This window comes from Astatotilapia calliptera, chromosome 2, assembly GCF_964374335.1.
Source record: "Astatotilapia calliptera chromosome 2, fAstCal68.1, whole genome shotgun sequence".
NCBI lineage: Eukaryota > Metazoa > Chordata > Actinopteri > Cichliformes > Cichlidae > Astatotilapia > Astatotilapia calliptera.
The window spans coordinates 9,855,548-9,877,601 of record NC_137423.1 but is presented as its reverse complement, the minus strand read 5'-3'; the positions used below and the strand labels follow the sequence as shown (position 1 = coordinate 9,877,601).

The 22,054-nt window shown below is 40.5% G+C and overlaps 1 protein-coding gene and 1 pseudogene across 5 annotated transcripts; both read left to right on the top strand.

Annotated features, from left to right (window-relative positions):
• Positions 1–8,959: 8,959 nt before the first annotated feature.
• Positions 8,960–16,154, top strand: LOC113031730 (uncharacterized). 5 transcript variants are annotated; one of them, XM_080305246.1, is made up of 5 exons: positions 8,960–9,995; positions 11,053–11,133; positions 11,861–12,018; positions 12,444–12,501; positions 13,440–16,154. In XM_080305246.1, exon 5 carries the CDS (start codon positions 13,999–14,001, stop codon positions 14,986–14,988), a length of 990 nt encoding a protein of 329 aa, XP_080161372.1. In that variant the 5' UTR covers positions 8,960–9,995; positions 11,053–11,133; positions 11,861–12,018; positions 12,444–12,501; positions 13,440–13,998; the 3' UTR covers positions 14,989–16,154. The 5 variants fall into 5 exon arrangements, with proteins under 5 accessions (XP_080161372.1, XP_080161365.1, XP_080161363.1 ...); XM_080305239.1 differs by having other exon boundaries at positions 11,053–11,140; positions 12,447–12,501; XM_080305237.1 differs by having other exon boundaries at positions 11,053–11,140.
• On the top strand, positions 15,283–18,895 carry LOC145420623 (TBC1 domain family member 2A-like; annotated as a pseudogene).
• The last annotated feature ends 3,159 nt before the right edge of the window (positions 18,896–22,054 follow it).

Below are 22,054 nucleotides of genomic sequence, written 5' to 3'. Positions count from 1 at the left end.
AACAAATGTGTACTGTGTTCACGTGTGTAATAAGTCAGGCTGCAGAAATGTGCAGATGTATTTCAGTGAATTCATTTGGATTAATATGTGATAGCTTATTTATTTCATTGCATCTTTTGCTTTATACCTAAAAATGCGTGACATTTCTAAATGTAGTCACATCCCTATGAAACATGGTTGATTATCAGCTGTAGTCACAGCTGGTGATAAAGTAATTAAAATGTCCAGCTATTCAAAAATAGGGCATTCTGCACAATGAGTACTTTTTGGTACTTGAAGTATATTTTGATGCTGATGCTTCAGGGCATTGTGCTGCATTGTCGAAGCTCTCTGGGCTTCCGGTTAGAACGACCTCACAGTGTTTTATTTTGATCTGGTGTAAAGTGCATTGTGCAGAAATGACAGCATGATAGTCACATGATAAAACTGACTTTTCTTTTCTTTTTTTTTAATTTTACTGGGTGTGCATCTTGTTCAGATGTCTTTTTCAGCATTTGTACATAAATATTCTGTATATAAATATTTGATTTTCATTTATTTTACAGAGTCCTTTATTTTGTTTCACAAATATGACATTCATGTCAAATGACATCTGCAGACTTTATAATGACCAGCAGGGGGCAGTGTATTGCAGTCTATGAGAACATTTACTGAGACCTGTTTCATGCACTAGTTTCATGTCTCATTGAATCCAACATGATGTTGATTTTGTAAATTAAGGTCACATCTTCATCACATCTAATTTCAAAACACTGATCAATTTAAAAAAAAAATGAATTCCATACCAATTGCAGGAATAAAATAGGAATAAATAACAAACGAGAAATACATACAAAACAAGAGAAAGGCACACATGAGAGAACAGGTCACATGACAGCACAGCATTATCTACCCACAATTTGAACTAAATAACAGATAGCACAGGCAATGAAAACAAACGGAAATCAGAATAAATTTAAAAACTTTTATTGATGTTAACTTGAAGTGCTGAATTAGCCCTGTTGTCAGTTCAAATCACTTCAATCTATAGCGCACTTTAAGGTCTTTAGACCTTAAAAAGGAATACACTGCAAGGTAAGCTTGCAGCATCTTACTTTAAGGTCAACTGTGAAACTTTGTGGAAAGCCTGAGACAAGTTGATGAGTCAGTGAAGCGCACTTCCTTCTGATGACGGCTATACTGAGGTGAGTTTTTAAGCATATCCTGAACTTTATTCATTATTAGACTTCTGACACCTGGCAAATAAACTCTAATGCGATATGAGAACATAACAGCAAAAAGCCAGTAGCTGGTACATGAATGGATAAAAATTGGATCCCTCTTATATTACGTTGTTTTGAACCTAACCGCATCCACTGAATTAATGCAGTTTTCAGGACAGTAAAAACAGAGAACTCTGATATACACAATTTCTGATTGCTGATAGTGTTTCTTAATGCAAAATGGGCTTCCATTTAAAATGCAATTGCTTTATGTTCGATCTTTAGCGAAGAAGGGTCATTTTTGATTCTGTGGACAAGGGATGCAAATGGAATGTGAAGGCAACAGGTAGTAGGGTGAATTAGGGTTTCGTGTGGTCTTCAGTGCATGAATTTTATTGCCACTTTATTTCAACTTTTTATTAATGTACTCAAAAGAAAAACAAGAACCACAAAGGAGATTCTTGTGATTCTTGTTTGTGCTATCTGTTTGTGAAAGAAAGCACATTTTACCACATCATACTGTGTTTGCTGCCATTTATTTTACTCGTCCTGCCTGAGTGTCTGGGCTGCGTTTGTCTGTGCACCTTTGTTCTGGCCTTCTGCTGATGGGTTTCACATGCTGGGCTTTCCCTCTTGGTCCACACCCAGCAGCCTGCTGCTGACCACACACAGCCTACAAACTGATCCATCCATGCATCCATCCATGCATGCATGGCCTGGTTATTGTTGAGTTATCACCTCCAGCTCCTTGCTCATAACCAGGTAGATACTGGGCTGGGCCTGATCTCTGAGCTCAATAACAATGACAAAAATGCCAAACACTTTACTCTTCATGGTAAAAAATGTTTATAATACAGTAAAAACTGGATGTAGCCAAAATCAGTGTTTTATATACAGTGTAAGTGAACAACATTGCTACACTGCTAGTGTTTGATTGATAGAGGCTTTCTTTATAAGAACTATGATATCATTTCTTTTGCTGATTAACAGTTTTTATATCATTTTTATATCATTTATAGCTTTCAAGAAGCCAAAGATCACTGGACGAAAAGACTACAGACCTGTGGCTCTGACATCTGGTCAGGAAGTCTTTTGAGCGCCTGGTTCTCTCCTATCTTAAGACCCTCACGGCCCCCCTCCTGGACCCCCTGCAGTTTGCATACAGAGCCAACAGGTCTGTAGACGATGCCATCAACATGGCCCTACACTTTGTCCTGCAGAATCTATGCTAGGATCCTGTTTGTGGACTTCAGCTCTACCTTCAACACCATCCTTTCAGACCTTCTTCAAGGATTGCTTTCCCAGATGAATGTGCCTGATCCCATCTGCCGGTGGATCACTGACTTCCTGACGGACAGGAAGCAACCAGTGAGGCTGGGGAAGAATGTCTTGGACTCCCGGACCATCAACGCGAGCTCCCCTCAGGGCTGTGTTCTTTCTTCTATGCCCTTCTCCCTGTACACCAACTGCCGCACCTCCAACCACCAGTCTGTCAAATTAATTAAGCTTGCAGATGACACCACCATTATTGGACTCCTCTCAGACGGGGATAAGTCTGCCTACAGGATGGAGGCTGAACATCTGGTGTCCTGATGCAGCCGCAACAACCAGGTGCTGAATAAGTGTTATTTTCATTTACCACTGGCCCAAGTACATTTTTATTGGCTTGTGAACAAAGCTGTAGTTTTTGTATTTTTAAATATTAACGCAATTTAATTGAGACATTATTTATATTATTTCACTTTCAATGTGAAAAATGCTGTAAAAACGTTGAAAATAATGGTCACCCCTGTTCGCTGCAATGTAAAATAGTACAACTGCTGTCAGCCTTCATTAAGTTGCATCATTTGAACATTTGCATATTTTTATTCAACTTCTGCAGGATGCTTTGATGAAAGACTCCCTTTTCCCAAGTAGAGGCTTTACTAGAGGTCACAGGAACAGCGCTGCTGTTTTGGATGCGGAAAAATGTTGTCTTTCACTCTACCTGAGCTCAGTGTCCCAGTAAGGGCTCCGCCTCATTGTAGCTGACGCTGAAATGTTTGTGTGGGTTGCCATGACAACACCAGAAGTGCATCTGAGATCGTGTCCAAATTCATGGGCTGCATCCTCCTGAGGACTCGGTGTTCTGACAAAACGTCTTACTTTGGCAAAACGTCCTACCGTAAGTAGTTCATGCGTTCTCGGCGGCTCTAGTGACCCTCGAACTCTCGGCTAGCTATCGAGGTGGTGGATAACATACGTCTCCCCCACAAGAGCACGAATCTACAACTTTTCTACTACTGGTTTTACAAGGCGTACACGGTAAAAACATTATGCTGTTATTTGTTAAACACTTGTGCACCTTGTGAAAAGAAATAAGTGGCTGAGATGGATGTCATATGTGCTATTGATATTATTTTACTCGTTTCTAGTTTTCACGGTGCTCCATGATTGTGAGAGGAATAAAAAAGAATTGTGGACATCAGTACGAAGCATGGATTCTTTTGACCAGAGTAGATACACTGGTCCCTTGAATATACTAATCTTTTTGAGGTGGGTGACTGTTCCTGTGTATTTACAGAAACAATGGTTGTGATAACCTCAGCTGTTTCAGAGGGTGACTGTTCGTTGCTTTGCGCACTTTTAAATCTGTATACAATGGTTTGTTCCCTTTTTGTGTTCTGAGGTTTAAACAAAGATGTACTAGATGTATTATACCGGTCCCTCGAATCTACAAATCTTTTAGATGTGGATGACTGTTCATTTTCATCTGTGTTTACAGAAACACTGGGTGTTGGAACCTCAGTAGTTTCTTTTTGGCTGACAGACTCTGGAGCTGTACAAGAGGAATAAAGAGCTGCAATGCTTTTGTGAACCTGACCTGGGAAGGGAGAGAAATATATTTTTGTTTTGTTTTTGTTTGTCTTCTTGTTTTTTTTTTTGTTTTTTTTTTATTCATATTTTGAATGGACAGAAACGTTAACAAATATACAACTGGAATAATCATACTGTCAGTTCTCTGTCCGTTTCTTAACAACAACCAACAAATAAGGACTAACAGTAACTAAGACAAACAGACAAACAAACAAACAAACAAAACAAAAAAAACAAAACAAAACAAAACAAAACAAAAAACCCAGGAGAAACAAAATGATATACCGCCTCCTGGGAAACATCAGCAAAAACAAAAGTAATGGGGGCAAAACACCCAGGTGCCTAAAAACAAAACATAACCTTGACCACTGATGACATTAAGACAATTTCTTCCCTCTACTGACTTTCAAAGTAAAAAAAAAAAAAAAAAAAAAAGACAACAACAAAAATACCAATGACACATGAACCCCCCCCCCAAAAGAACATTTATCATAATATCTAGGAGACATTGTCGATGTACACCAAAAAAGCACCCCAGACCTGCTCAAAAATGTCTTCTCTCCCCTTAATTCTGTACATAACCCGTTCATATGATGCCATCTTAGACATTTGTTCAGTCCATTCCCTGAGAGAACAGGGGCTGGATGACTTCCAGTGCCTAAGTATTATCCTGCATCCAGTTATGAAAGCCAGACGCATCCACAATCTCTGTTTTTTTGAAAGGATAATTTGTCTTCTTGTTTTATTTGATTCCTTGTGGGATTTGGATCCAACAAGTAAAGTATGCATATTATGCACACACACAAACACACATGCAGCTATTACCATTTCTTGTATTCTTGAATAAAGACATTGATCTGACACATTTAAAATGCAGCCAATTGTTTTTATTGTTATATTATTAAGAAAAAAGAAAAGGTGGGGTTGGGGGGATGTAAAGAAGAGCTTAAAGGAAAGGGCTAGAGGAGAGAAAACCCCAACAATTAGCAGGGCATTTTTTTACTTGGACAAATTGTTAATAAAGTTTCCATATCTGTAACAATGATGACAGTATAATTGTTTATAAACAATTATATTGACAATTATATGTGTCCAGTATGTTGGCTCATTTTCTTTTACTTTTTGCATTTGAAAATAAAAGTTGGGCTGATTTTGACACCATTACAAGAAGTGTTGTTAATGATTCTTTTTGAATTAAAATCAGGTTACCACAAATTGTTTTTTAATTTAATTTCATTTGAAATGTTTGTCAGTGGGTAAACAATTCGTAATGCAAAGTCAGAAACATCGAGTTATTCTTGTACTGCATGCTTGCAATAAATAAGTTGTCCTAACAGTCAGTCAAAGGAGCTTGGAAAGAAAAGCGTCTGGACTTCTTTGAGTTGAAGTGACTGATATATATATTTTTTGTCTGTTTGTTTTGTTGGTTTTTGTTTTTTGCCCTTTATCACCATTCCTCTTCCCTGCTGTTTTTCTTTCCCTCTTTCTTTCTCCCCTTTCTTTCCCTCAGTCATGTCTGTCCTATGTGTAGCAAGTGAAAATAAAATAAACAATAAAAACAAAGGTGAATCAAATAGACCAATACGGCAAGTCCGGGATGGTCCATTTGGTAAAGTAAATCCGTTAGTTATATTTAACATAATGTTAAATGGTAACATTGTAAACAGAATGTTGCCATTTAACATTATGTTAAATGGAAACATTCTGTTTACAATGTTACCATTTTACATTGTGTTAAATGGTAACATTCTGTTTACAATGTTACAATTTCACATTATGTTAAATGGTAACATTCTGTTTACAATGTTACAATTTCACATTATGTTAAATGGTAACATTCTGTTTACAATGTTACCATTTTACATTGTGTTAAATGGTAACATTCTGTTTACAATGTTACCATTTAACATTGTGTTAAATAGTAACATTCTGTTTACAATGTTACCATTTTACATTATGTTAAATTGTAACATTATGTTTACAATGTTACCATTTACATTATGTTAAATTGTAACATTATGTTTACGATGTTACCATTTTACATTATGTTTAATTGTCAGTAGGCCTGGTACCGGAGCCGGTACTGGACCCCCTTTTACTTTCAGCCATCAGAAGAGGGTACACTGTGGTCATAACAATACTCAGACTGTAGCATTTAAAGGTCCCAAAGTGTACCAGGAAAATATCCCCCGCACGATTACACCAGCAGCCTGAATTGTGAATGTGAGGGAGGATGGATCCATGCTTTCATGTTGTTCACTCCAGGCTGATATAAAAATGATATAACTAATACTACTTCTACTAATAATGACAATAACAACAAAATAATAATAATAATGTCAAAAATACCAGTAATAATAATAACAACAAATATAACATCATAAACAACAACATTACTACTAATAATAATAAAGATAAACAAATGTATTAAAAATTAATAATGATAATAATAATAATAAAACTGATCATAACAGTAACAATATCAATCATAACAACAACAGTACTAACAACAATAATAACAATAACAATGAAGGTGTTGCTGCAGATCTGAGTCCCGACTCTGCTGCCTTTCTAGTGCGGCAAAGAAAGTAAGAAATAGAAAAAGAAAAACACAAATAAACTGAGTGTGAGGGTTTTTCTACAAGTTACACTGAATATTTGCACAGACATGCTGACTGTTTGCTGGGAGACGTCACCTGTCTTTTATAGAATAGCAGGTAAGCTGTTCTCTGCCGCTGCTCACACACAGACTCACACGTGGTCTGGCAGACCAACTCGTCATCGTACGTGAGCCGGCTGTCTGTGACGTCGTCTCTTCCGCTCATCTGGTGAACGCCGTCACAGACGTAATGTCCTGAGAGGAGAAGGCGCACTTATTAACGTCTCATAAACTTTCAAAGCTGACCTGCATTCAGCACATGTGTCTGAAAGCACCCACTCACCGCTGTAAGCTGCGGAGCCCAAACGACTGATCACGCTGACCAACAAATAGCGAGCAGTTTACTGGGAGAGGGCAGCGGCACCACCCGTTAGCTTAGAAATGGGCTCCATCCATACTTGAAATGAACGGTGTGCCTTTTCCCTTACCTCTTCAGTAAAGGCTGTGTCCTGGCTGATCACCAGCTGCTGTGTCAGAACAATGGGGCTGTTCTTCTTCTCCACGGTGAACGATGGAGTGAACGTAAACCACTTCAGCTAGAGGATCAGCACACTGAAAGAGATGAGACAAAGAGGAGAGGCTCAAAGGAAGACGCAAGGAGGACATGACATGAACAAAACTGACACCGACTGAACTGTGGTGGTTTGAGGCCTTTGGGGACCGATTTGAGGTTACTCACTTTGGCAGGTTCAAGAACAACAGCTCCTCTTTGATCTTCTTAGCTCCGCACTGGCATTCGTAGTCCAACAGGTCGCCCTGCAGCAGGGAGCAGGAGGAACAGGTGCATTAGAGTTAAACTCTTTTACAGATGAATTCACATATTCGTGGGAGCAAGCCTGTTCACAGAATAGAGTCTAAACGAGCTCTTACTTTCAGACTCCAGCCCCGCCCTTCAGCAGCTCCGCAGCATCCTGCTGGCTGGCACAACCTTGCCATTGGCTGCTGCCAGGGACTCAACAGGTTAGAACAAAAATATAAATATTATATCTGAGTTCTTATGTGGACCCGCCTTCCAGACACAACGTCACCTTCCATGAATGTCCACAGGTTAGCGGCCCTCGCTCTGCTGGTCCTCCAAAGTAAGAAAAAATGAGGAAAAAATAAGGAGCAGACCAAGCAAAAGAGGGTATTTAAAGAGACAGTGCTATTAAGGTGCATTTTTGGCGAGTTTTATTATCTAAATGTCATTGTGTCACTTTCTTATGAGGCTTCAGTGAACTGAAAAAGCTTCTGGGATGAGAAGCGAAACGTCTTCAAAAAAGTTAAAGAAGTCCGGTTGCTTTTTTCCCCCAAGCTCCTTAGAGTTCTCACAAAATGGTCAGGTAGAAGGACTGGACTGAAAATGAGTAAAAAAGCAGCCAAAGCCCAAGGAAGTTGAAAGACTGGAAACTATTGCTGAGGTCATGTCAGTGTAAAAAGTTACCTACAAGTCTGGCACCTTGGAAGCAAAACATAAAGAAATAAGGTGTAAGGCCAAATGTTTGGTCCTGCAGCCAACCGGACCATGAAATATAGAGCACAGGTGAACAAAGTGAGGCAGCAGTTTGCTGATTTCCACCTTGTGCCTTTCATGTTGATCAGCTTAGTAGTTTGCCAGCTTTCTAGCTGTTAAAGACTTTTGGCGAGAGGTTATTCATATTTGAACTCTAATTGAACCCCTCTTTTTTACTGTTTTTTTGTTTGTTTGTTTTTGGGGTTTTTTGTTGTCTTAGATGGCCTGACTCAGCAGGTGGGGGCAGTTTCTGAGTTCACCTTCGTTCAAACAGTGCAGAAATGGTTTCGCTATGCTCCAGACCGGATGGGTGGTGCAGGACGCCCGATATCCAGCCCCGTCATGGAGTAAACTAAAAACAGTAAATAATACATTTAACAAACAAGCAAGCTCTAAATTCAAGCGGAGAGACTGCAGACGTAGCCGCACCATTCCAGGGATTTTTGGTTAGCATGAGGGGTCTAGCCAGGACCCTTACTGGATACTTGGTGGGAATCGAACGTGCGACTCCAAAGATGTGTAGTATTACCACTACACTATCCAGCTGCGCTACACTATCCAACAAAAAAAGTTTTTAGAAAATTTGATAAAGTCTGATGCTTAATATTGTAGGGATATTAATCTCCCTATGATATTAATACGGATTAATAACACAGAGAAGTCATACTTCTGTTATGAAAGAATTAATTGGGTAAATTATATTTACAATTGTAACATTGTAAACTTAATGTTATGATTTTACATTATATTAAATTGTAACATGATGTAAAATCGTAACATTGTAAACTTAACGTTACAATTTTACATTATGTTGCAATTTAACATAATGTGAAATTGTAACATTGTAAACATAATGTTACAATTGGAACATCAGTCCATCTATCCATGCATCTTCATCCGCTTTATCCGAGGCCGGGTCGCGGGGGCAGCAGCCTAAGCAAAGAGGCCCAGACCCAACACGCTGTGTACTCACCTTTGCTAAGTACATGTGAGATCTTGAATAAAAAAAACAAAACAAAACAAAACACGCTTTTCTTTTCTGTTTTATTGAAAGCACTTTACAGAAAGTGTAATTGTTTGTAATGAAGAAAGAAGTAGGTAGGTTTGCATGTGTAATTAGTGTGTTATTGCAGAAGAAGCTTAATGTGTACTTTGGAAAACCGATGAGAAAAAAAGCTGGCTGAAGAAGAAATGATAAATGTCCTTTTTTTTCAAGCCTTCTCTGGCCAGCCGTTTCAGTGCCACGGCCCTTGCTTGGTGGGCGGGGAGACGTGCACTGGCGTTTCCTTTTTGCTTTTTCCTGCTCTCGCCAAGTCCTCCGCCCGCTCTACATCTCTCTTATTAGCTTTTATTACCCGAAAATCACAATCAAGAGATGTTGAATAAAAAAAAAAAGAAAAGAAAAGCTACTTTTGTTTTGTGTTTTATTGAAAGCACTTTACAGAAAGTGTAATTGTTTGTAATGAAGAAAGAAGTAGGTAGGTTTCCATGTGTAATTAGTGTGTTATTGCAGAAGAAGCTTAATGTGTACTTTGGAAAAACGATGAGAAAAAAAGCTGGCTGAAGAAGAAATGATAAATGTTCTTTTTTTTCAAGCCTTCTCTCAGCCGGCAGTTTCAGTGCCACGGCCCTCGCTTGGGGGGTGGGGAGACGTGCCCCCCAAGGAGACCTGCTAGATTGTTCAGAAGGTTGTTCTCATCCATCCAGATGGAGGATCACTAACAGGAGCGTGGAAGACTCCAGAATCCACTCTGGCTGGAATCCGGTGGATATGCAGTGTGTACAGGTACAGGACCATTTAAACGGACAGCATTTATAGAATGACTATTAAAAGTCAGCGAGTGTCAGTAATGTTAATGTGGTTATGTTAGTAATACACCGAGTGCTAATATAAGAGCTTTAAGATGCATTTGTAGATATTATTACTGTTTTACCGTCTTTATGGTGCTAGCTTAAAGTTACGGTGTAAACGTTAGCTTATATTGGAGGAAAGCTGTTACTGGTTAAACGATGTTAGCACAGAAATATTAGCTTCTGTCATGACTGATGAAGTTACTAGTTAATAAAGTTTTCAGTAAAGTGATTAATCGCAGCCACAGGTTGACAGCAAATATCTCGATTAGCTTCAGTGCATCTGTAATAAATATGTGCAAGTTTCAGTGCTTCGTTTAAACTGTATGATACTTATACTGACCCAGGGTCAGTGTAAAATACAATCCTAGCTGTGTGAACAAAGCCACTGTAAATTTAATCCTGCATGACAAACCTCAGGATGCAGGTTATTATTACTCTTTCCTGCTGGCACACCTGAGAGTCAGCTAGAAACTTATAGTGACGTGGACATCATGCAAAGACTGCCAGACTCTGTAATACTGCAAATGATCAGTGACTCAGGTTAACACTAAACTTCAAACGGTACCTCTGTGTGCTGAACATCTAGGATTGAGTCAGGCTGCATTGACTGTGGGACTTTAATGTGTTAAAAGCAGGTTGAAGACGGCTCAGAAACATTTGAAGATTAAAATTTAGCATTATGGCTGCTGGTGGTTTGTAATATCTACTCAGCTGTATTTTTGTTACTAATTTATGTTTGTTGTTGTTTAACACAGATTTCAGAAGAGCAAATATGCTTAATAGTTTAACTAGATTTCATTTGTCAGTGTTTGACTGCTGAGTCACCGGAAGAACTCATTTCATTCATTCTCCATATGATGTTAATTTACAGAAATGTTTCACAGGAACTGATTTCTCCCAAAGGTTGAACTAGTGTGTTTCCATAGATTACCTCTGTATGAATGTACTTCTTAAATGAAGGCAAGTGTTTGTCCTTTTTTGTTCCTCAGGTACAGTACGTGATATCAAGGGCAGGTGGTCAACACTGGGGACAAGAAGCAGACATACTTCCAAGAGGGAGCTGCAGTGAGGTCAGAGGTCAGAATCTGAAACAGCTCAGGTTTATATTTTAGAGGTTATAAAAAATCAAAATGTATTTATAAAGAAACCTTTAAATAATAGTCATAATTATGATTATTATAAGAAATATCAAACATTTAAGTGGATTTTCTGTTACACATATTGTGTTAGCCCTGCGATAAACTGGCAGCCTGTCTTTGTCCTGTATCAGCTGGGATAGGCTTCATCCTCCCGCAACCTTGAATTGGATACATTTTATTCCAATTATGTAATCTGATCATTTACAAACTCAAGGTATCTAATCAAAATGTAAGTAATAATTATAAAATGGGAAAGCAGAAATAAGTGTGACATAAATGTAAATGTGTGAGCTGACATAGAGCTACATGCAGTCTGAAAAACCTTTGTTGTCAAGTTTGCAGGTATATCAGCACGAGACATTCTTACATAGAAGAGACATTAAAGTCTCTAACTCAGTGAAGCATTATTGGTCCCGTCTGTTTGGATAAATATAGTAAGTTGATGTATGTCCATTTATTGACACATTTTCTTAAGTGCTTATCCAGTTCAGGATCACAGTGGAGCTGCAGCTGGATATGTTCACTAAATAAACCTTACAAAAGTTAACAATAAACCTGCATCCATGTACGTTGTTGTCCACAGGATGAGAAAATCAAACTGGAACACTGTGGAACATGTTAATAAATGTTTGTGTGTTTATGCCTGTGTCTTTCACAGGAGGCGCTGGAAGGTTTCCCTAATAGTTCCTGGTGAATCAAAGCAGAACCATAAAGGTTGCTGGACTGCATGATGGCCTTACCCCTGAGCAGTCATCCTGTTAAAGGATGAACCAGTTAGAAGCTGTTTTCAAAGTAGCTGAGCAGATTTCATCTCAAGTAAGCGATTAACTGTTTGTTCATCTGTTCCGCCACTTAAAGAGCATTTAAGGACGTCTTTTGAGTGTCCAGTTGAATTAATTCTACTGGCTCTCATGGTCATTTGTTATTATAGTCATATTTTTCATGTTCATCCAGCTATTTAGTAAATTCTATCTATTTAGTAATATCCGTCAGCTATAAAATGTAATATAAATATAAAAATATCTAAATATCTCCTGCCCTTTATGTTTTAATGATGTAAGTCTGTTATCGTGTTACATTAGCATTCCTCACATATCAATGAGATGCTGTACAGTACAATCCTACTGACACAGCAGAGGGATAACGACAGCTATTCAACATCGTTACACGACACATTCGAGCTGCATGACGCAGACAAAGTGACTAAATCATCTTTTTGTGGTTTATTGTCTTCAAACCAGCAGACAAAGCCGATGGCAGAAGATGTCGGAGAAGAACTTCAGGCCGTGGACTGAAAAGGTATTTTTTTCTTGTTATCAAAAGACATTTGGAGTGGCAGCTTCTACAACTGGTTGTGCTAAAGTAAAGCTTACAGTCTAAGAAATCACAGTGTTGATATTCAGCACAAAGAGAAAAGCTCACTTGTTTGAATTTATTTACAATCATAGTTTTATAAATTCTGACTGTAAACAGCTTTTACAGCTTTGATATTGTTTGACACTCGATATCAGGTGATAGGGTTTAATTTAAAGGTTTCTGTGTCCCAATGAGCCATTTACACTGATCAGTGTCAGTTTAACTGTAACACATTCATTATTTAGATTCAACAAAGAAATAACTGAATGTAAAAAATGGCAGCCCTCAGGCAGGTTTATAGAGATACATGCATGCATTATGAAATTTATGTATCCCAGATAATTGTTATTCATCTAGTCATGGCAGACCTACCTCTTCCTCCCAAGTTAACTGCAACCCAAAATAACTAGTGGGGCTATTTACACACTCACAACCAGTGTGGGGTAAAAAGAGCCACCAAAAAACTGTCAGCCACAGATGTGCTAGAAGAGTTAGAAGCTCTACTTATGGAGAAACTTTCTAAGTCTAACAGGGGACAGGAACTCCTGCCCAAATAACATGATATAAGCCCACATACAGCCCAGCCATAAAGTGAACCAAGTTAAAGACAGCATGGGACCAAATGCATGTAACCAGCCTGCACCCACCTGACATTTCTTCCTCCTGAATTAAATGAATGAAGGGATGAAAGTTAAATGACTACAAACCTAAAGCCACTAGTTCCCACACTGGAGCTCCCTGACACTGTGTGTTAACTGTATTTAGCTTGTATCAACAGTTGTAACAGGCTAAGCCACCTGAGACACTGCATTGAATTTGTTCCTGTCTTACTGGTTTCAGCTGACTGGTTTCAACTCAGATATTCTGCTTTTTCCTTTCAGTAGATCAAAGCAGCTCGTGCTCCTTCTGCTTCCAATTTAGAAGAAGAAGAAGAAGGCGAAGGCTTCAGCGAAGTGGCGTTCATGGTCTCAGTGAACAGTCACGGTCACACACTGCATGTGGTTTTAAAAGCAACATGTCTGTTCACCACAACAATGGAGATGTGTAATATTAGTGCAGCTATGGTTTGTTCTTGAACATCAGTTCTGTTTTCTACTTTGATCACTCAGACCAAAAAAGTGTTGTTTTCAGATTCTTTCTTTTAAATCTATAAAGCACCTGTTCATTTTTTTTATTACAATTAGTTTCACATAAATGTTAGTGTTTCCTTTTATGATCTTTTAATGCTTACACTACACTGTACATGAAATCAAACCTAATAATGAGGCAGATAACATTCCTGTTACGATCCAGACTAGTGGTCTTACTGGGGCCGGTGAACAGGACTGTAAGCTTGCCATTGTGCCAGTTAAAGTAAAATCAAAGAGAGGTCAAAGAATAGTGGAAACGTATGCCTTTCTGGACCAAGGGAGTTCAGCATCCTTTTGTACAGCGGGTCTTATGGACAAGCTGAATATTGCTGGGAGGAGGACAAAGATTCTCCTGCGCACCATGGGACAGGAGAAAGTGGTGGACAGTTTCATTGTACCTGAACTTGAAGTTGCTGGATTGGACAGTGACATGTACTGTGATATGCCTAACCTCTTCACTCAGCATAAAATGCCTGTAGATATTGGTAACATCCCAAATCAACAGGACCTGGTTGACTGGCCACATTTGAAGCATGTTCATTTGCCAGAAATTAAGGCCAATGTTGAGCTTTTGATTGGCATGAATATGCCCAGAGCTCTAGAACCTTTGGAGGTCATCCGGAGTGTAGGTGATGGACCCTTTGCCATTAGGACTGTGCTCGGCTGGACTGTGAATGGGCCACTTAATCGAGAATGCTGTGGAAGGCCAGGATGTTTGGCAACAGTTACCGCCAACAGAGTTTCTGCTGTCACACTGGACAAGCTATGGAAACAGCAGTTCAAGATGGATTTTCCTGAGAGCAGCAATGATGAACAGATGGGGCTGTCAAAGGAAGACTTGAAGTTCCTGGAATTGGCCAGCAAGATGGTGACTTTGGGGGATTGGCACTACAGCATTGCCCTGCCACTAAAAGACCGAGACATAAGAATGCCTGACAACTGTGCAATTGAGCAACGAGCCTTAGGTTTGAAGAAAAGGTTCATCAGAGATAAAGACTTTCATAAAGACTACACTGCCTTCATGACAGATCTTATATCTAGAGGATATGCAAAGAGAGTCCCAGTCACAGAATTAGAGCGCCAGAAATGGGGAAGGATTAAACGTAACTTTGTTCCTGGAGATGTGGTCCTTATAGTGGATGATTCTGCACCTCGTGGTTCTTGGCTCATTGGGAGAGTCACCGGAGCTGCACCAGATGAAAGGGGGCTTGTGCGTCAGGTCTGGATTAAGACCCCAACCAGCCATGTGTGCAGACCTATCACAAAGATATGCCTTCTTCAGGAGGCCTCTGACCCATGACTATGACATTTTTGACACAGTGTGACATAACTAACTTTGAATTGACTTTAATGTTATGAGATGTACATCAGACTGACTATATTTAGGCTAAGTGCTGGTAACCTCTGGCCTATGACTGACTGACCATGTGCAGACAGAAGAAAAGAAGAGAAGACATGAGAAAATAACTTTGGTGGACTTTTGAGTATGTTATGTTGTCTCACTGGGTGTCTGTGATATGATGAAGTGTGTGTTGTGAGTTATGGTGTTGGATGTGTAATTATTACTGTAAAAATGTAATAATTAGGGGCCGGAATGTTGTGGATAGGCGTAGCTTTGGGTCACGTGGTGTCAGTAATAGTGATTGCTATATCACCTGTTCACGGCCCGAGGGAAATTTTGTGAATGAGTGGGTGATGGGGGAAGTCGACTTTTGCTGACCGCTCAAGCGTCCCAAGGCGTTCCCAGGCCAGCCGAGAGATATAATCTCTCCAGCGTGTCCTGGGTCTGCCCCGGGGCCTGCTCCCGGTGGGACATGCCTGGAACACCTCACCCAGGAGGCGCCCAGGGGGCATCCTTGTCAGATGCCCGAACCACCTCAGCTGGCTCCTTTCGATGTGGAGCAGCAGCTGCTCTACTCTGAGCCCCTCCCGGACGGCTGAACTTCTCACCCTATCTCTAAGGGAGAGGCCAGCCACCCTTCGGAGGAAGCTCATTTCTGCCGCTTGTATACGCGATCTCGTTCTTTCGGTCACTACCCACAGCTCGTGGCCATAGGTGAGGGTAGGGATTGTAACATTGTAAACATAATACAATTTTACATTATGTTACTGTCAGAGTCGGACGGTGCCCCGACCGGTCGACCTGTGTGTGTGTGTTTTTTTGTTCTCCTCTCTCGCTCCGCTTTTTCTCCGCTGCGATTGTTACCTCCGACCCGTAAGTGCTGCCACTCTGAGCTGCCTACTAAGCCTGGACGCGATCGAGACGGAGAGACGGAAGGGGACACTTCACTGATTCTAGGGAGTTTTGTGGACACACGAGGGGAGACGGGGAGAGGAGCACTGAAGGGACTTGCACTGTGGATAACTGTGGATTGATTTTGGCTTCACTGTAAATAAAGACACTGTTCAACTTAAACGAGAGGTCCGCGTCTAGGTTCGCTAACTCACCACCCTTAACAGCTACAATTTAACATCATGTAAAATTGTAACATCATGTTTACAATGTTACAATTTGTAAATTGTAACATTGTAAACATAATGTTACAATTTTATATGATGTTAAACTGTAACATAATGTAAAATTGTAACATTATGTTTACAATGTTACAATTTTACATTATGTTAAATTGTTACATAATGTAAAATTGTAACATTATGTTTACAATGTTACAATTTGTAAACATAATGTTACAATTTTATATGATGTTAAACTGTAACATAATGTAAAATTGTAACATTATGTTTACAATGTTACAATTTGTAAATTGTAACATTGTAAACATAATGTTACAATTTTATATGATGTTAAACTGTAACATAATGTAAAATTGTAACATTATGTTTACAATGTTACAATTTTACATTATGTTAAATTGTAACATAATGCTTAACAGATAATGGTTATCCTCTTTTTATATCATACATCATTGTCTCTGTAGGAGGGTCTGGAGCACTCCCTGCTGAGCCGCTGGGCTCAGTACCTTGCAGGCAGGTCCGACGATGACTTCATCATCTCACCTGAGCTCAAAATTCTGGTGCGTGAAGGCGTCCCTCGGGAGTATCGGCAGAGACTGTGGCGCTGTTTGGTCCGAGCCAGAACTTTGACAAGCCAAGAGTGCCACATGCAACGCTATCAGCAGGTACAGCTGTAGAGAGAGAGAGTGCTTTATCCGCACCTGAGCACAGGTGGCTCCTCCTCCTTCCTGTTGGGAATGCTGGCGAGCACTCAGTAATCCTGTTCTGTTTCCAGCTGTGTGAGAAGAGTCGGACAGCTCCTAATCCTGCCTCCAGGCAGGTCCAGCTGGACCTTCACCGAACCCTGACGACCAATCAGCACTTCTCCTCGCTGTCCAGCCCCGCCCTCCAGCCCTGCCCTCCAGCAGCTCCGCCGCATCCTTCTGGCCTTCTCCGGGCATAACCCTGCCATTGGCTACTGCCAGGTACTCAACAGGTCAGAACAAAAGTATAAATTTTATATCTGAGTTCTTATGTGGACCCGCCTTCCAGGCAGAACCTCACCTTCCATGAATGTCCACAGGTTAGCGGCCCTCGCTCTGCTGGTCCTCCAAAGTGACGAAGACGCCTTCTGGTGTCTGGTGGCAGTCGTGGAAGCCATCATGCCTCAGGACTACTACACCAAGAATCTGGTTGGCCTCTCAGGTCAGCAGACACACTCACCTGCTTGCCTGCTGTGATCTGTTTTAGTGATCAGTGAGGCTGATCTCTGTGAGTCTTTGTGCTCAGGCGGACCAGCGCATGCTGAAGGACTTCATGGCGGAGAAGCTTCCTCGCCTGGCATCTCACTTTGAGGATCACAACATTGACGTCTCTCTGGTCACCTTCAACTGGTTCCTGGTGGTTTTTGTGGAGAGTCTGCCCAGCGACATCCTGATGCCTCTGTGGGACGCCTTCCTGTATGAGGGTACCAAGGTACCATACACCCGAACACACCATGACAGAAATGCAGACAACACTTGAATGCACCACAGTAGTGTCCATGGAAACAAAAATGATTTTGTTTTCACCTTTAGATGTCTTTATTTACATTTTAGGAGTAATAAGACATTGTTTACTAAGCATGGGGAACTGTCATGTGACATGAAATAGGAGTGGGAAAGCAGATCATTCTAGTAACGACCTCACAGTCTACCACAAGCAGCGTAAATCCAGACGATGAGCGGGACAATGCCTTTGGGCTTGTTTCTGCAATGTGACAAATGCAGCACAGCTTTTACATCATTTGTCTCAGGAAATAAAATCACAGTTCAGACACAGAAATATATACCACACAGGGATAAATGCTGACAACAGCTTCAGCCACGTAGATCCAACCCAAAAGTTTAATTTAAACTTAAAGCTCAACTACCAAGTAAGTTAATATTATCTGGCAACTGAGGAACCAAGTGGCTTATTGGAAATCGATCAGAGCTGTAATGAGTAAAGGGCCCAACTGCACCACAACTGAAAGAGTAATTTTATGACTCACCTCCTCAAAGTTTCCAATTAATTGTGTGGCGTGAGTGTCCTGTTATGAAATGCGTGTCTGTGCTGCAGGTGATCTTCAGATACACTCTGGCTCTGTTCAAATACAAAGAGGACGACATCCTGAAGATTCACGACAGCGTGGAGATCTACCAGTACCTACGCTTCTTCACAAAGACCGTCTCCAATGCCAGGTACGCACTCGCCTCCACCCGCCTTAATCTACGAGCTGTTACACTCTCAGAAGTGTAGCGGATGTAGCTGTTGAATCTTTGAGCTTCAAACCCTTTTTACTGAAATTTTGTGAGAAGTTTAAATTTCCCTGATCACAGTAACAACGATTTAAAGATTTTTAAGTATCTGCAGCTCTCGGATACATGTGGTCCAGTCAGTCCAGTATTTCCTGCTCAAACTGCAGTACCTGAAGTATCAAGCAGCATAAAACAGAAACACTCAAGCTGATCAGTTTCCAGTTCCTCTGTGTTGGTGATCGAGTCCTTTCCACCTGCGTGTGTCCATGCAGGAAGCTGACCAGCATCGCCTTCAACGACATGAACCCATTCCCCAGCCGGCTGCTGAGGAACCGGCGAGTGCTCCACCTGGAGCGCCTGCAGGCGGAGCTGCGTGAGCTGGAGGAGCAGCACAAGGAGTTCATCACCGAGAGCGTCGTACGGAAAGACAAAGAGCTCGACGTCATGGTGAGCGAGGATGACGAGGACCTCTGATCACACGGGACGCTTCAGCTGCTCACTTCGAGACGACGATGAGTTTTCCATGAGTTCAAGAGAATTTTACTAAACCGGCTGTTAACTGGTTTCCTTCACACCAAACACAGGATTGTGTCAGGTTCACCATCTCTACTAACACTACAAGGAAACAGACGCATACAGATTTAACTGCATCACATCTCTGAAACAAGCTTGCAGTAAACAAATGTGTACTGTGTTCACGTGTGTAATAAGTCAGGCTGCAGAAATGTGCAGATGTATTTCAGTGAATTCATTTGGATTAATATGTGATAGCTTATTTATTTCATTGCATCTTTTGCTTTATACCTAAAAATGCGTGACATTTCTAAATGTAGTCACATCCCTATGAAACATGGTTGATTATCAGCTGTAGTCACAGCTGGTGATAAAGTAATTAAAATGTCCAGCTATTCAAAAATAGGGCATTCTGCACAATGAGTACTTTTTGGTACTTGAAGTATATTTTGATGCTGATGCTTCAGGGCATTGTGCTGCATTGTCGACGCTCTCTGGGCTTCCGGTTAGAACGACCTCACAGTGTTTTATTTTGATCTGGTGTAAAGTGCATTGTGCAGAAATGACAGCATGATAGTCACATGATAAAACTGACTTTTCTTTTTTTTTTTAATTTTACTGGGTGTGCATCTTGTTCAAATGTCTTTTTCAGCATTTGTACATAAATATTCTGTATATAAATATTTGATTTTCATTTATTTTACAGAGTCCTTTATTTTGTTTCACAAATATGACATTCATGTCAAATGACATCTGCAGACTTTATAATGACCAGCAGGGGGCAGTGTATTGCAGTCTATGAGAACATTTACTGAGACCTGTTTCATGCACTAGTTTCATGTCTCATTGAATCCAACATGATGTTGATTTTGTAAATTAAGGTCACATCTTCATCACATCTAATTTCAAAACACTGATCAATTTAAAAAAAAATGAATTCCATACCAATTGCAGGAATAAAATAGGAATAAATAACAAACGAGAAATACATACAAAACAAGAGAAAGGCACACATGAGAGAACAGGTCACATGACAGCACAGCATTATCTACCCACAATTTGAACTAAATAACAGATAGCACAGGCAATGAAAACAAACGGAAATCAGAATAAATTTAAAAACTTTTATTGATGTTAACTTGAAGTGCTGAATTAGCCCTGTTGTCAGTTCAAATCACTTCAATCTATAGCGCACTTTAAGGTCTTTAGACCTTAAAAAGTAATACACTGCAAGGTAAGCTTGCAGCATCTTACTTTAAGGTCAACTGTGAAACTTTATGGAAAGCCTGAGACAAGTTGATGAGTCAGTGAAGCGCACTTCCTTCTGATGACGGCTATACTGAGGTGAGTTTTTAAGCATATCCTGAACTTTATTCATTATTAGACTTCTGACACCTGGCAAATAAACTCTCATGCGATATGAGAACATAACAGCAAAAAGCCAGTAGCTGGTACATGAATGGATAAAAATTGGATCCCTCAGGGAGGCACCACCACTTGATCTTCTCCACCGTCGTGGTTGGTGTTCTTCGTCGTCGTTGGCCAAGGTTGAGTCGGAGATCCATCACAAGTAGCCGATGTTGAGGGCCAATATTGGTTGATGGTATGACTTTTACGTTCGTGACTAGGCTGAGATGGGGTCTTCGGACTAGCCAGTAGTCGATTTGGGTGTCTCTGCCGCCGCTGGAGTACGTGATGAGGTGTGCCGGCTTCTTTTTGAAGAAGGTGTTGGTCACGGCAAGATCGTGGGCCTCTGCGTAGTCCAGTACCCGGCAACCGTCGTCGTTTCTGGTCCCAAATCCTTGGCCGCCATGGAATCGGTGATATCCGTTTCTCCCCTTGCCTACATGTCCATTTAGGTCGCCGCCTACCGCCACGTGTTCCTCAGGGCTAATGGTTTGCAGGTGGTCGTCGAGGGCGCGCCAGAATTCTGTCTTCTCCTCGTCGGGGCAGTTGGTCTGTGGTGCATAGCAGGAGATCAGGGGGGGGCTAGAGGGGCTTGAGCACCCGCCCCTTTCCTGATGAGTGCCCAAAGTGCCCTTTTGTTGAGGCAACTTTTAATTTTTTTTTATTTATTTATTATTATTTTTATGTGTGTGTGCGTGCGGAGTCCTCTCTGTGCCCCTCAACAATAATATTTAACTATTAATCATAGTTTTGCTAAATAAAAGGATCTGGCTTGCATCAGTCACATGATCACATTTAACCAATGATCGCCCTCGACGGCAGAACGCGCTGGTTACGAGCCGGGAACGAGCTCACAAAGAGCACGCGCATTTGTTGCGGTCCGGAGCTGTAGGAGAAACACAAGTTAACTCAGAGACACAGACTGATGCGACAAACCCAGTAAGTAGGTGTACAGCGCACACTGTAGTGTGTAGCACACAGGAGTATTAGCTTATTACATACACGTTGGTAAGCTGTCTTGTTGCAACTGACGAACTGAAACAAACGAGCGTGCTGTGTGTGCAACAGCGTGACAAACATTACCTGTCCTTTTATTAACTGCACAAGTAGTGCTGGTCATAGCTGCTGGCTACCTGTGTAAGGCTGTCATGGGTCTGTAGCTCTGTCACCGTTTTAGGGAACATATTTAGTTTTAAAGTAAGTTTCTGGGCATTTCCTGCCTTTCTGGAGGGATTATATTTCACTAAAAAACGATCTAATATGCATGTCCACATAATAATTATTATAATTATAATATATTAAAAAACACACGCTGTATTTTAAAGAACATACATTAAGAAGCAGATTATATTAGATTTATATTTTAAATAAGACAAAAGTTGGATTTTACAGCAGTAAAATGATTGTATCTCTACAGTTTAAAAATGTAATAAGCTTTGCCCTGCACAGAGTGGATAGTGAAACAAATGGAATCATCATAAATACATTATTTCATATTTATTACTTCCCCCTCCTCATTGCTTTATTATTGTAGCTCTAGTAATAAATAATAATTTAAGGATGCCCATAGTATATACAGTATTCTGAAGAAGGTCTAAAATGTCACTGTGTGTGCATGTGTGTGTTTTATTTAGCTGGATTTAAAAAAATATTACTCATGATATAACATTGTGCAGACATGGCTGGTAAGGACATGAGGAGGAAACAGTAGGA

What these genes read in the sequence shown, in the direction of transcription:
- LOC113031730 (XM_080305246.1), top strand. Translation starts at nt 13,999, where the DNA reads ATGGACAAGCTGAATATTGCTGGGAGGAGGACAAAGATTCTCCTGCGC.